The sequence below is a fragment of the Lagopus leucura genome, unplaced genomic scaffold (genome assembly GCF_019238085.1).
Source record: "Lagopus leucura isolate 7727_CA_CO unplaced genomic scaffold, USGS_WTPT01 Super-Scaffold_100157, whole genome shotgun sequence".
NCBI classification, from domain to species: domain Eukaryota; kingdom Metazoa; phylum Chordata; class Aves; order Galliformes; family Phasianidae; genus Lagopus; species Lagopus leucura.
The window spans coordinates 29,377,146-29,390,912 of NW_024962334.1; the positions used below are offsets into that span (position 1 = coordinate 29,377,146).

The 13,767-nt window shown below is 37.2% G+C and overlaps 1 protein-coding gene across 4 annotated transcripts in view; it reads right to left on the bottom strand.

The window, feature by feature from the left end:
- Positions 1-13,767, bottom strand: part of CDK14 (cyclin dependent kinase 14) — a 311,217-nt gene that overhangs the window by 223,154 nt on the left and 74,296 nt on the right. For all 4 annotated transcript variants that reach the window (XR_006181895.1, XM_042888949.1, XM_042888948.1 and 1 more), the window contains exon 4: positions 5,127-5,221. Coding sequence is in view for 3 of the 4 variants with exons in the window: in XM_042888949.1 (XP_042744883.1) it covers positions 5,127-5,221 (95 nt within the window). In the remaining variant the exon portion in view is untranslated. The remainder of the gene's footprint in view (positions 1-5,126; positions 5,222-13,767) is intronic.

Below are 13,767 nucleotides of genomic sequence, written 5' to 3' on the forward strand. Positions count from 1 at the left end.
ATGAAGAGTTAAGCCACAATACTCATATTATATTAATTTCTGTTAATCTGTCTCAACAATAACTTGAAACCATGGAAAACAATCCTAAAAAAAAAAAAAAAAGAGATTGTGAGTGAAAGACTGTCCATCACTTGCCTCTCAAACCAACTTCAGTAGGATTAAATTTACTTTAATTCAAAGTTATTACAAGAGATGACATGTTCACAGCATTAGTAAAAAATACAAATCCAGTTTAACTTGCAACATTTTTTAGAGTGTAACTAGCAAAATACTAGGTCTATTTCTCCAGAATTTTACTAGAAATACAAGCAGCAAGGTGATCTGAATTTCAATACAGACAGTAAGAATCCTTTTGGGGTTTTACGCAACCAAGTAAAGTAATAAATTAACCTGGGAGAAAGTGGAAAATGAATATGTCAAAAATAAGCTTTATTATGTGTGTCTGAAGTTCAACATGTGAATTCAAATAGATTTGCCCATTGATGCAACCACTGTCAGTGAAGAAACAAATGTTTGCATGGCTATTTCTGCAATAAACAGAAAAGCCCAGTCTGAGAGAGCAGTGCTTCAGTTTCCTCAGTCACTCAGTTCTGTTCATTCTGCTGCTTCCCCACACTCCAGGGAACCACCTTTATCTGACTACAAAAAGAAAAATCCATCATCCGTTAAGAGGAATTAGCCTGCTTCATTTCACATTCCTGGGATGCTATCACAGGCTCTCACATAGACAGAAAAATCATGTTTAATAGGGAGACAAGGGCTTGGTACTTCCGATCCTGCCCCATTTCCAAATGGCTTCTCATGAAGGCAAGTTACTGCACACATTCCTTCAAAAAAGGAATGGTTGATTCTACGTCTTCGTAGGCAGCTATTTGTCTATTCATCTTTTCAAGCAGTAAATTAGAAGCGTGGGATTTTTATTCTGTCATTATGATCAGTGGGGTATAATCTAAAAGGCTGAAGGATTCCTCATTAAAAGAAATCACAGGCAGATATTTAGAAGAAAAAAAAAAATAAAAGAAACATAATTCTCAAGATTTTACCAAACAACTCTACAAAAGAAGACTACTTTTAAAATGACTTTCTGCTTTATGGCATTTCTCGAAATTTCTGTTGAGTTGAACAGATCCAAGGAGGGCTTGGTATGGACTCTGCATTCCCAATGGATCATGGATTCAAATTTACTACAATATTCAAATTTCAGAAATCCTTAACTTCTAAATGATAACATTATTACAGTGTCCGAATCACAGCATGGCTGAAGTTGGAAGATATCTCTGAGGCCATGTGGCCCAGCCCCTGCTCCAACAGGACACCCTGAGCAAGGTGCTCAGGCTCACACCGAGGTGGCTTCTGAATTTGTCTGAGGAAGAGATCCCACTCTGGGTGCCACTGTGGCACTGCACAGTCCAGAAGTTCTTCCTGATGTTTAGGGGGAATCTCCTGTGTTCCAATTTGTGCCCATTGCCTCTTGTCTTGGCACTGAGCACTGAACAGAGCCTATCTCCATCTTCACTGCATACTCCTTTCAGGCATTTATAGACATTAATGAGATCTCCTTGAGCCTCATCTTCCCCATGGTAACCAATCTCAGCTCTCTAGGCCTTTTCTCATAAGAGAGGTGCTCCAAACACTTTAACATCTTTGTGGCCCTTCTCTGGACTCTCTCCAGTAGTTCTGTATGTTTCTTCTTCTAGTGAACCAATAGACCGTTAAGGAATATTTTGGGTTGAACAGAAGAGGCGAGCTACCTCCCTTTGCCTGCAGGCAACACTCCTCCTAATGCAGCCAAGGGTACCATGAGTAAAAATGAGTAAAAACGTTGCTGAAGTCTTAGAAGTATCAAAACTATCTAGCAGTGTCAATTTTCATGTCAAGAGTGTTCAGCAAAGGATGTGTTTGGAAACATAAGAATCATTGCATTCAAAAATTATTTTACAAAATAATTATCATGCTGGTTATCTGCTCCGCCTTTGCCTGTTCATTAGGTGCTGCAGGCAAAGGAATGATGACAAATACAAATATCTTTCTGGAAAAATTTAAAATCCCTTGGTAGAATCTGAAACCAAAGTTCTGGAACTTAGTACGCAATAGTATATTTATAGTAATAGGACAATATGCTGTCCTTTTTTCAGGCAGCTGATGACTGCACTTGAACTTTGGTAATGCAAACCATCAAGAACTACCTCATGCAGAGTACCAATGATCAGCAGTAACACAAGCCGGTTCTGGGAGACATTCTCAGTGATTTGCATGAGTGTATCAAATACAGAAACATGATATGTAGATGAGAAATCTAGCAGTCGTTTTTATAATGGGTAAAAAATTGATTTTGAAATGAAACAGATTTTCTTTCTCTCCTGCCTCAGTTCATTGTAATGTAAACAGAGGTTTTTATTCCAGAGATCCTAGAAGGCCATAAATTGAAAAATCTTTTCATTTAATGGAATAAATTTGAATTACGAGTTGCACACATTTCTATGCAACTATATTGACTAACCTATAAAACACAAATTTACTCTGATCGTGGATCATTATGAAACATTTTCAAGTCAAATATAAACAAAAATAGAAAGCGGATTTGGAAAACTCAAATTTATAGCATAGTACACTTTATTAAGCTGGTAATAAGAACATGAAAGAGCTCACAATGGAAAATGGGATTCATACACAAGAAGTGAAATGAATCACATCGCTATTAACAAATATTAAGATGATCAAAACTGTCCAAGTAGTTAGACGAAAAATAGCGTCGACACCAGAGACAAGTAAATACGTAATAAGACTGATAAAAACATGAACTGTTTGCACTCTTCCAGATGTATTTTGGCCAATTTGTTCTCAAAATACTTGCTAGATGTTACTATAAAGCAAACTTTGATATCTATCCACAGCTTTCCAAATGTTAGTAAGATAGGCTCTACACGCAGCACTTTATGTGGTGACAAAATTTAAGAAGAAAATATACATTAAATTCTCAATACGATATTGTCCTTCGGTTTGTAGATGTCTTATACAGCTAATAAACTTTCCCTTCATTTCTATTACCTTGATGTCTATGTACCTCATGAAATTTATTTTTAAGACAACAGAAAACAAAGGAAAACCCACAACTTGATGCATGTGTCTGGTGATAAATACTAAGCACAAGAATTTTGAATACATCATTCTAAGCAGTTCTACCTTATCTTAAATTCTACAGTTTAAACTACAGTTAAGTACACATACCCAAAATATTTTGGCAAAATGACGAAGTCAAGCATTTGAGTTGGTTGAAAATCAGGGATTCTTAAACATTTCAATGAAAATACACTTTCCGTGCACATACTACCCGCCTCTCCATATAAGCTCTGTGTCTGTGTGCTGCAGGGTTTAATTCTTCAGTAGTCAAAATCAGCCACATGCCAAAACAAAAAGAGGCCTCTTTTGACTTGTTTTGCCTATTTTCCTTTCCACTGAACAGACAGCCAGGGAACACAGTGATGCGTATCATAGCCTTACCTTATACCAGGTGATAGGAAAAAACTCCTGTATCATTACAGGCAATGCTTTAAGGAGTCAGAGCCAATCGGCCAGAAAATAGCACTATAAGACTCTAATAGGACAGAAGGAGCCAGAGCTGTCCTGATCTTGTGCCCCTTCCCATTTGCTGATTCCTCAACTTCTCATGGGGACCAAAGTGGTAACAGAGCTTCAGTTCACATCTCTTTTTGAAAGAGCAGATAGGCCCTATAGTGTTTCCCCTATTCTTAAGGAATTGCCTGCTGCTGTTATGAAGTAATTCAACTGTTCCTTCTGGAAACAGAAGGCCTGGATTGGAGGTGCTGTGTAATATGGGAACTGTTCAGTTCTTAGAGAAAAAACTAAGGCAGCAAGTAAAGGAATATTGCCTCAGGATTAGGAAGAGACCAAGATATTTACTGCAAACCCATTCTTATCCAAACTCTAGTTACACAATTTTTCAAAACAAATTATAAAGCCTTAGCAAAAGATGTTACAAAGCAGCAGAATAAAGTTATGTATAATTATTATAATTCACACCACTTGTTTAGAGCTTGCTATTCAAAGTGGGGAATGCAGAACACCCAGTAATATCAATTTATTATTCAGCTACCATTAAAACCATTGAAGTATTTCTCACAGATCTGCAGTCAGCTCCATTAAAACAAATGAAGTATTTCCAACCAATATATGTTTTATAACACACTCACAAATCACCACTGAATGAAATTGCTTCAGGGATGTGCTTTGCTTTGCTTTTAACTTTTGGTCAATTCCAATGATTGACAAGACATCCAGTAACCCCATTTCCTCAGTTCAATCTTATTGAAAGGCAAAGCATATCAGGTAACTATCACCAGATACATGCTGTGATTTTGCAAAAGGATTTTAGTGATAAGGCACAAGCTGAAATCTATACATTCTCTGCCAGCTATGTAGACCTCAATAAAAAGATTACTTATGTATTACACCTGGAATTTATAGTGACATGTAACTGAACCCTTCACAATGCAAAACAACTGCATTTTCTTGAAGAAAGCTGTCACTGAAATACAACACATGCATCAGCAGGGCAGGAGTGTAAATACTCCTTTTACATTTACAATTTGGAACACAGATTATTTGTAACAGCTCTTGGTATTTTATTCATGCTTTTTAGAAAGACAAACAAAAGATTAACGGATTCACGTATTAAATATAGTCAATATTGCTCTCAGGACATCGGAAAAAACTACTTGGTAGGATATTGTGCTTTTATCTATGGAAATTAAATATCATACTTTTCACTTGGTATGTATATTGAGAAAGTAGTGCAACAATAAAGTATAAAGAAAACATCAGATTAACTACATGGAATCTCATCTTGTTTTGACACGAAGTAATGTTACCTCTGCTTTCTGCTGTTACCTCTGCTATTGCTTTCAGTAGAGAACACAAGAAATCAGTAGCCATCTACATTCATTCATGGGGTTCTCTAACAATTGCAGCAACACCAGTTACTACTTTCTGCTTATTTATTGAAATGAAGTGTCAAATATAATAATAATAATAATAATAGACACTTCATTTCAATATAATAATAATAATAATAATAATAATAATGGAACAAAGAAACCATGACTTACTTGCTTTTCCCTTTGTATACTGTAGCATAGGACCCTTCCCCTAGTTTTTCCAGTTTTTCATATGAGTCTGCTTTTCCAAACTTGGGACTTGTAGGCTAAACAGGAGCAAAAAAAAGAAAAGACCTGTCAGCATCTACTGCAACAAAAACTTTAACTGCTTTGATTCAGCCTTTAAAGATCAAATGCTTTAATGAAACCTCACACACCCGCACGTTTTTAGCACCCAGCAATAAAAAAGTTAATAGCAGAACTAATAAAATGACAAAACAGGATACTCCAGCAAACATCATGACATCAATAAACTCTCCAGATGGTAGTTGCCCATATTAACCATATATTTACATCTCCAGAACTATCAAAAGGATTTTGTTCTTAATCAAAGGGACACTTCAGTTTCTTTTTTCACATACATCACCTCATACAGTGAAAAGGCTCACTTGCAACTAAATCAGATTATCTTTGTTATCTTGCACAGCATATGATGAAGTCCCTGGAAAACATCTGAGTCTTTTGAAGTATACCCTGTTTCTCCAAGCATCCACATATTCCATTTTCTGGAGAAGAAGTGATTTTTGTCTCCTTGGACCAGAGGTACACAGCAAAAAACTGTTTTGCAACTACCATCATCACTGACAGGTATTTTAGCCTGCAGCGGTCATATGTCCTGTATTTCAACCAACCAAAGGGCACAAATTCAGGGGGGATCAGCACTGATGCTCACATCAGATTCAGGGACTGTCTCCATAGCACTCTGGTCAAAACCCTACAACAGAAAGCAGCCAAGAAAATTGAGCATGTGGAGTGCTGAATTCAGCTGGGAGACTCCAAGCTGCTGTAGATAATATAGATTCACATTTGAGATCTTCTGTCTAATTTACAAGCAGTACTCAAGTTTCAGTTTTTTGGAAGGAGACAATCACTGTAGTGCAGAACACAGCTGTGCCTAAATTATTTTACAGCCTTGGTTGAAAGTTTTAAATCATCTGAGCCTAAAAAGTGCTCCCATTTAAGCAGGCAAAAGCATCCCAGGTAGGACGACATGGGCCTCATACGTCTTCATTACACCTAATTAACCATGAACCAGGAAATACAAAAATTCTCTTTCCTTAGCTGCTCTAAATATTTCCCAAGCCATAATTCTGGCACTCTGGCACACATACACATTTTCTGGGACTATGATCCCAGATTTCTATTGAACTATATAAGGATAAATATATGTATGTATGTATGTTTGCAAAATTGTGCCTTGTCATCTCTCTTCAGTACACAGAACAATCTACTATTTCGCTACGCAAGTCCTAAATATGAATAACTGATGAAAATATGTCACAAGGGAACTCTCTGATCTTTTTCCTCTAGCATTACTGGGACCACACTTCATTACAGATAAGAGTGTATTATGGCTGGCTCCCAGATCAATGCTTAAAAAGGCATTCTCTGCTTGATTAGGAATTCAAGTTTTATTTTTTTTAATTGCAGCTGTATTACAGATGTCACTAATAGAGGTGACTAAAACATTCATTCAAGGAGCTTTCTCATATAATTGTCTAATTATGGACTAATGTAACATTACAAAATAATAAAAGAAAAGTGTTGAGGTATTTAAGCGTCTCCTGTATAATAAAGTGATAGGAAATTATTTTTCCCATTGCAGACTGCAGTGAACACACAATGAGTAGCTTCGTTTGGAGTGCCAATGCTGCTCGAGTTAACAGTAAATAGTTCATTGCTAGTTTCCTCATATAGCAGGGAAAGAAAAGGACATGTTTTATACATGTGTTTCACATTCACTCTTATTTTCACACTGTGATTTACTTTAATTTTATACCTCTGGAAACCATAATGTAAAAGGCCATAACAACTTGTAACACCTTAAGATCTTGATAGGAAACAGGGTGCCTTTAATGCATTACCACTCAGTAAATCAACAGTAGTAATTACTCTTACAACCTCAGGCTCCTTTCTCCACGTTCCAGCTGCCAGCAGCACTGCCCTATGGTCATGTCTCCTGCCTCATTCTTCCCCTCAGAACTGCTGCATCTTCACCAAGAACAGATAAACAAATCAGAGCTCACACTGGCAGGACCAGCTCACTCCTCTTTGATGAAAAGAGGAGCTGATTTTGACTGACGTGCCCGCACCAGGCAGCTCAGATTCCTCATCCCGTGCCTGCCCAATTAAGAGTAGACTAGAATCAAGCTGAAGTGCAACCTGCTAGCAACTTTTCATCCTACACTAGGTAAACCATTGTGGATCTCCTTGTCTCCTCCCGTGACCACACTCCAGCAGTGAAGCTCAGCCCTCTGCTCCAGAACCATAGAATGGATTGGGTTGGAAGCGACCTTAAAAATCACATAGCTCCAATCCCCTATCATCACCAGATGAGGCTGCTCAGCGACCTATCCAACCCAGCCTTCAAGGCCTCCAGAAATGGGGCATCCAGTGCTTCTCTGGGCAGCAGTGTCAGTGCTTCACAACCCTCTGAGTGAAAATGTTCCCACTAACATCTAAACTAAATCTCCCCTTTTTAGTTTAAAACCATTCCTTCTTTGCATTCATTGTCACTCTTCCCTTAAGTATCGGAAGGCCATAATGAGGTGACCCCGGAGCCTTCTCTTCGCCAGTCCAAATAAGCCCATCTCTCTCAGCCTGACTTCATAGGAGAGGTGCTCCAGTACTCTGATCATCTTTGTGGCCCTCCTCCAGACCACCTCAACAGCTTCAGGTAGGAGTACTGAGAGGGATGTTCACAAACTCCAAACTCACGCACTACCAGACCTTCATTATTTTTTCTTGCATTAGTAACTTGAAAAGACCTGGAATTCTTGAAGGGATCTGCTGTAGAAAAGTACTTCAGAGGATTTTAAAAAAATAAATTAAAAAAACTGCAGTTGCTTAGATACTCTAAATTATACTATATTTCCATATTCAGCATCAAAACATGATGAAATTTTGAAGAAGTGAAAGAGTTTGCAAACTAATTAGCAAGCCATTCATTAATGAACCATCAAGACAGATCTCACATAGCACATGCAACCACTTTTGTTAAATTACCATTTAACAAAATTACCATTTATCCAACATTTTTTTTTTATAATGAAATCTCATACTTTAATTCAAAGTACAATTACCATTGCTTGCATTTGCTTAGTTCAGACAATTCTTACCTACATGTCTGGATTAGAAAGCCAAGTCAAACTCACATAATTAAAAATATGAAATTTTCCAAAAACTACATTTGATTTCAAAAAGATATAAATAAAGTGCTACGGAATTGATTGAATCTGAAATTCTGTGTAATTGCTAAACACTATAACAATTTCCAACTGCTTTATGATTGCACATTCTTTCCTATGAGTATTTTTCCAGATTCATAGCTTTGAATTTTATTATTCAGATTTTTCTATATTAGTTTAACTTTCTCAACCATTTTCTTTTTTGTTAAAAAATACATCCTGTTACAGCAAGATAACAGTACAGATTTTTTAATGGTAATATTACAAATCCAACATACAAATTCACTTTTAAATACAATCATCTGTTTGCTTTTTTAGGTTTTCAGCATTTCCTCCAGTAAAATATAGCAGAATAGATATTCATAGAGATGTGTGCTTGTCGAGTCACAGGAGCCCCATATTCTGTTCAGGACACAGTTGACTGAAACACGCACAGTAAGCGAGACATATCCAGAGCACACTGGGTTTGCAGTGCTTGCATCAGCCACTGACACACCTCACAAGAAGTCTCCCTGCATTTTAGGAAACTACTGCAATCCTCCGATTTGACCCAGACAAGATTTCTCAATGGAAAAGAGTATTAATTTTAGCTGAATGCACATAATTTGATAAATGTTTGTACAGAGCTCCTTCTTGAAGCTCAACTACTTCTGTTACTATTAAATTTTTTTTTTTTAATTTTTATTTTTTTTCTTATTCCTCCTTCCTTCCCTGCACTCCAGAGCACCTACTGAACACCTACCTATGTGAGCTCAGCACACGTTGTCTGTCTGAAAACCAGTTCTTTACTGCATGCATAAACTGTACAGGTACCTGTAGATAATTCAAGCTTCCAAAATTCTTCTATGAATTCTTTTATCATAATTCCTTTGATAAAAGCTAAAGACTGATCTTTTCTAAAGTTCAGTGTCAGAATTTTGTACTTGCTAAAATAAATAAATAAACAAATGATAGGCAAGTCACTGAAATGAGGGATCTTCCAGAGAATTCAGATGGGAAAGATAGACGAGATACAATGACAGAAGGAAGTCAAGGGGCTTGAGCCTTTGAAGAACTGCAAATAGAACCAGGTCTCCGTGGAGGCCAGCACAGATTGCAGCGGATCATGTTATTCCCCAGAGGACAGAAGCGCAGAGAGGTGCACTTTTTTCCCTTCAGAAACCACACTGTTTGCCTTTGTGCTTTGCTTTCCTTGAAAACAGTTGTCAGTAATGTACTTTTCTTATTATTAGCCTACAGCTTTCCCAGTGCAGGGTTAGGCTCACAGCACCACGGATTGCTGGGAGAAGGCAATTTTGTTGGATGGGTTTCAACAACCAAGATTCTAGCTGATTTCTCTAGCTAATTAAATAAAGATCATAGTAACAGACATAGAAAGAGTATGCCAAAGTACTGAACACAGAAATAGAAGAAGCTATTTCAAACTGACTTGAGCATATTAAAAATAACGGAGAGAAAAAGAAACAAGAGGAAAGAGTCTTTTCTGACCAGGTCGTTTCAAATAAGCATTACACTGATACAGACTGTAAGAGGGATAACAGAGTTATTCCAAGCAGGATGAGTCCTCACACTACATTCTCACGTGAACATTGTTTCTCTCAGAAATTTCCAAAATCTTGGTAGTATAGAAAGCTTTAATGGAAAATTACATTGAAAATCACCTGACTGTTCTTACACAAGTTGTGTGGGTTATGTTCTCATGCATTTTTCATAACTATAAAACAGCTTGTGAATGTCACACTTAACTGTCACACTCCTGAGCTTAAGTTTTAAATAGATTTTCATTAAAAAAAAAAAAAAAAATCTGGGGGATATTAAACTTCAATATAAAGCCATCCTCAAGGGAAAACTTATGTTCACAGTAGCACCGTGAATTATTTTAAATCAAAACTAAATATCTTTTCTGTTGTATGACTCAAAAGAAATAAATTTATTGCTAGAATAACCTGAAAGTGAAAGGTAGGCCAAAAGGCCTGAGATTAAATTGCAAAAACTGAAGATTGCTTTTAAAACATTTCATATTTTCTCTTCTTTGACGCAGTGGTAAAATCACTCTATAAAACCTTACGCACATTTCACAATAAGGGGATCTCTTACAGTCTTATCATATCACTACGATCCCACTGTTTCAGTTTTAAACCTTTAAAGCTGGACAGCCATCTAGAGCTACGATCAAAGAATACAAACTGAGCACCCCTAGGAGCTCTCCTCCCACTGCCTGATCTGTGCCCTGCATCTTCCCACCCACATGACATGCAGCTGTAAATGAGCAACCTGAGCTACCACAGAGCTCTCCAGGAGGGCTGGGTGCCATTTATAAAGATGTTTGCTTGTTCCCCAGGCCATTAAAGCACAGGAGCTGCACCAACTGCAACATTTTATTTGCTTTATCAGTTAAAGTGTATCCCCCAGGTTAAGATTTTTAGAGCTTCCCTCTTGCCTGAGAAGAAAAACCTACACTCTACACTGAACTCTGAATGTATCCTACCTCAATGAAAAATATTATCCAAGGAGGATGCAGCTATCCTTGTTTTGCTTCCTAAAAATGGAGACAGTTCCACCTACCTGAACAGGAACACAGGTGAGAACAGCACATGAAGTCTTTAGGCAGAAAAAACAACCCTTTCTTTTTAGACAAAATTCTAAATCTAGCTTCTGTTTTCAAGTTAGGCTTTTTATGCAGCTGATTTGCAATGATTTAGTAGGATCAGTTCATATTTTTTATTTGCATTTCTTTGGAGGAAAGTTGCAACTGGTCTGAAAATTAACGGAAGTTACAAAAACTGAGGAGAGACTGCTCTCTCAAAAACAGCGCAGACTAAATGTAGTAAGGCACTGCTTATTCAACTAATTTTTGTCTGATTTCTTTTTTTTCCATTTATGTAAATACACTTTTATGCATTTACATGTATTAAAAAATAGTATTTCACTGCATTTAGTTTTTCTCCTACTGAAAGTGCACATAACTTAGCATGACATTTGAATTCACTGGCGTGAATCCTAAGTCATCCAAAGAACAAACCAATGCATAGTACCAGCATGGAGCTAAATCTTGACAGGACTGGTTAGCTTATAAAACCTGCACTATTCTATGTACATACTGTGCAAAGCACTATTGTAGTATATAAAATATGAATACTGAATACAATGAAACTTTACCTTGGAGAACAATAAACGTGGCCGTGTGTGCCCAAAGAGCAAACATCTCAAATATAACTTTCAGGGAATTAGTTCAATCAACTTCCAAAGCAAGAGTTATTTTGGGCAGAGGCATATATGTTTGGTTTTAAATTGTGTCTGTTTTTCTTTTGCCTAGCTTATTTCATGGTTTTACTCTTTCACCTAATAGCAAGCAGAGAAAAACAAGTTTATTCTCGTGGTAGGCAGAGTTAACATAATGATTTTAGAAGAGATACACATTTTCCATATGCACACACACACACATATACACACACACACACACACATATATATATATATATATACACACACACTCTTGTGGCTAGGCAGATCTCTGCTCTGATCCACATCACCTTCAACCCTCAGTAGCTGACAGATGACCCACAGGTAAGCTAACATCTACTTTATAACCAGCAAGGTGAAGAACGACCATTATTCTGATGTATTAAAAAAGCATGTTTGTTCTGTTATAGTGTTCATTCCATAATTACATTTCATTTCAATCAGTATAAATATTTGGGATATCACACTCATAAATGTTGTGGGTTTTTCTTGTATTTAAAAGAAGGGCAGGGGAATACAATGCAATGTCACTGTTTTGCATAAAAGAGAATGTAAATGTCAGGTGGAAGGACTTTTTTTTGTTGTTCTTATAAGACAAACTGATTTTTACATTTAACATGCTAGCTTCTTGCTGTGCTAATTATACTGCTACCGTGCTAATTAACAACACAGAATTTCCATGGGGTTGGAGGTGTGACATTAAGTGTAGAAAATTCCTTTGTGTTAAAGAGCAAATGGTTTATTTTCCAAGTGACAATCCGTGGGCAGGAACACTGAGTTTCAGCTTTCACAAACTTCTGCTTCATCTTTCTCATCCTAGCATTTAGAAGGTACAGAAAATGTACAAGAGATCACATTCCATCTATGTATTAAATAATACATCCATGTATTATTTGTTGATTTTCACCAAACGTCAAGGCTGATAAATGCCAGAGAGTTGCATTAGAAAAAAAGGTTTATATTGAGAAATGTTAGTTTTGAGACCAATTAGGAAATTCCATCTGACTAGAAAGAGGCATAGATTCACAGAGAGCTTGCAAGCTTCAACCTTTTGTAAGACATCGATTCTCCACCTGATGGCTACAGAGGACTCAAACGATGAAAGCAAAGAAACTAAAAGGAAGCCTTTTTCTAATACAGAGCCTCTAGGAATCAAGTACAGCAAATGAAAACTGGAAGTAGTATACTTATATCAGAGTACCTTAAAAAATAGTTTATATGAAACAGTCAAAATTGCATCACAAATACACAGCTGTAGCCAGTGCAACTCAAGAGGCATAGCATGCTCAAGATCATTTACAGAAATCGGATGTCAGTTCAGAATGGCATCATTCACACAGCAGAAGAATTTCCTGAGAAGCAACTTACTGAATTATAAGGGAGAATATGGAGCAGCTCTCTAACACGAAAGAAAATGTAATAATTTGAAAAGGAAGTATCAAGGGAATCTACTACACAGCATCAGGACTAGGGAAGGAAAAAAAAAAATAAAGCCTTGGTCAATTCAACTGTAGTTCAAAACAAGAGAATGACAAATCCCTGCAACTAACTATACAGGCATCTGTTCAATGAAATGTGCAACAGAACATCTTGTGCTTGAGGCAATGCAGCCAGCTCTGGGGAAGGGAATGGCTTGATCACATCCTTGCCTTGGATGTTAGAATTTCAGGTCTGCCGGTCAAGGACCGAGCGTGAACTACCATCAATAGAGTGGTAACACTGCCTTTTGCTGTGAGCTTCTATTCTTTCTTCACTGACTGAAATACCCACATTATTCCACAAACTATTCCCTGCCAAGTGCACTTCTGAGCACCTTGTTTGAGGAAGAGTTAAAAAATGACTAACAGAGCATGTGAGCAGAAGGAGGGAGTTCCCTGAAAAGAGCTATAAAAACCACAGAGAATTACAGGAAGTTAAGAAATCAGAATTGTTCTTCAGGAAATTCCTATGCATCCACTTTAAAACATGAGACATCCCCAATAAATGTTTGTGACTCAGCCCACAAGAAGATCAGCAAGCAGTGTGTATGGTGGGGGTTTACAGAACAACACAGCAGTAGAGAAAACATTAATGTTATGTACATGAGAAACTATGGGGATCACAGGACAGCGTGTGGGCACAGGAGAGCACCAGCCCTTTGGAAAAGAAGAACAAGATGCTAAT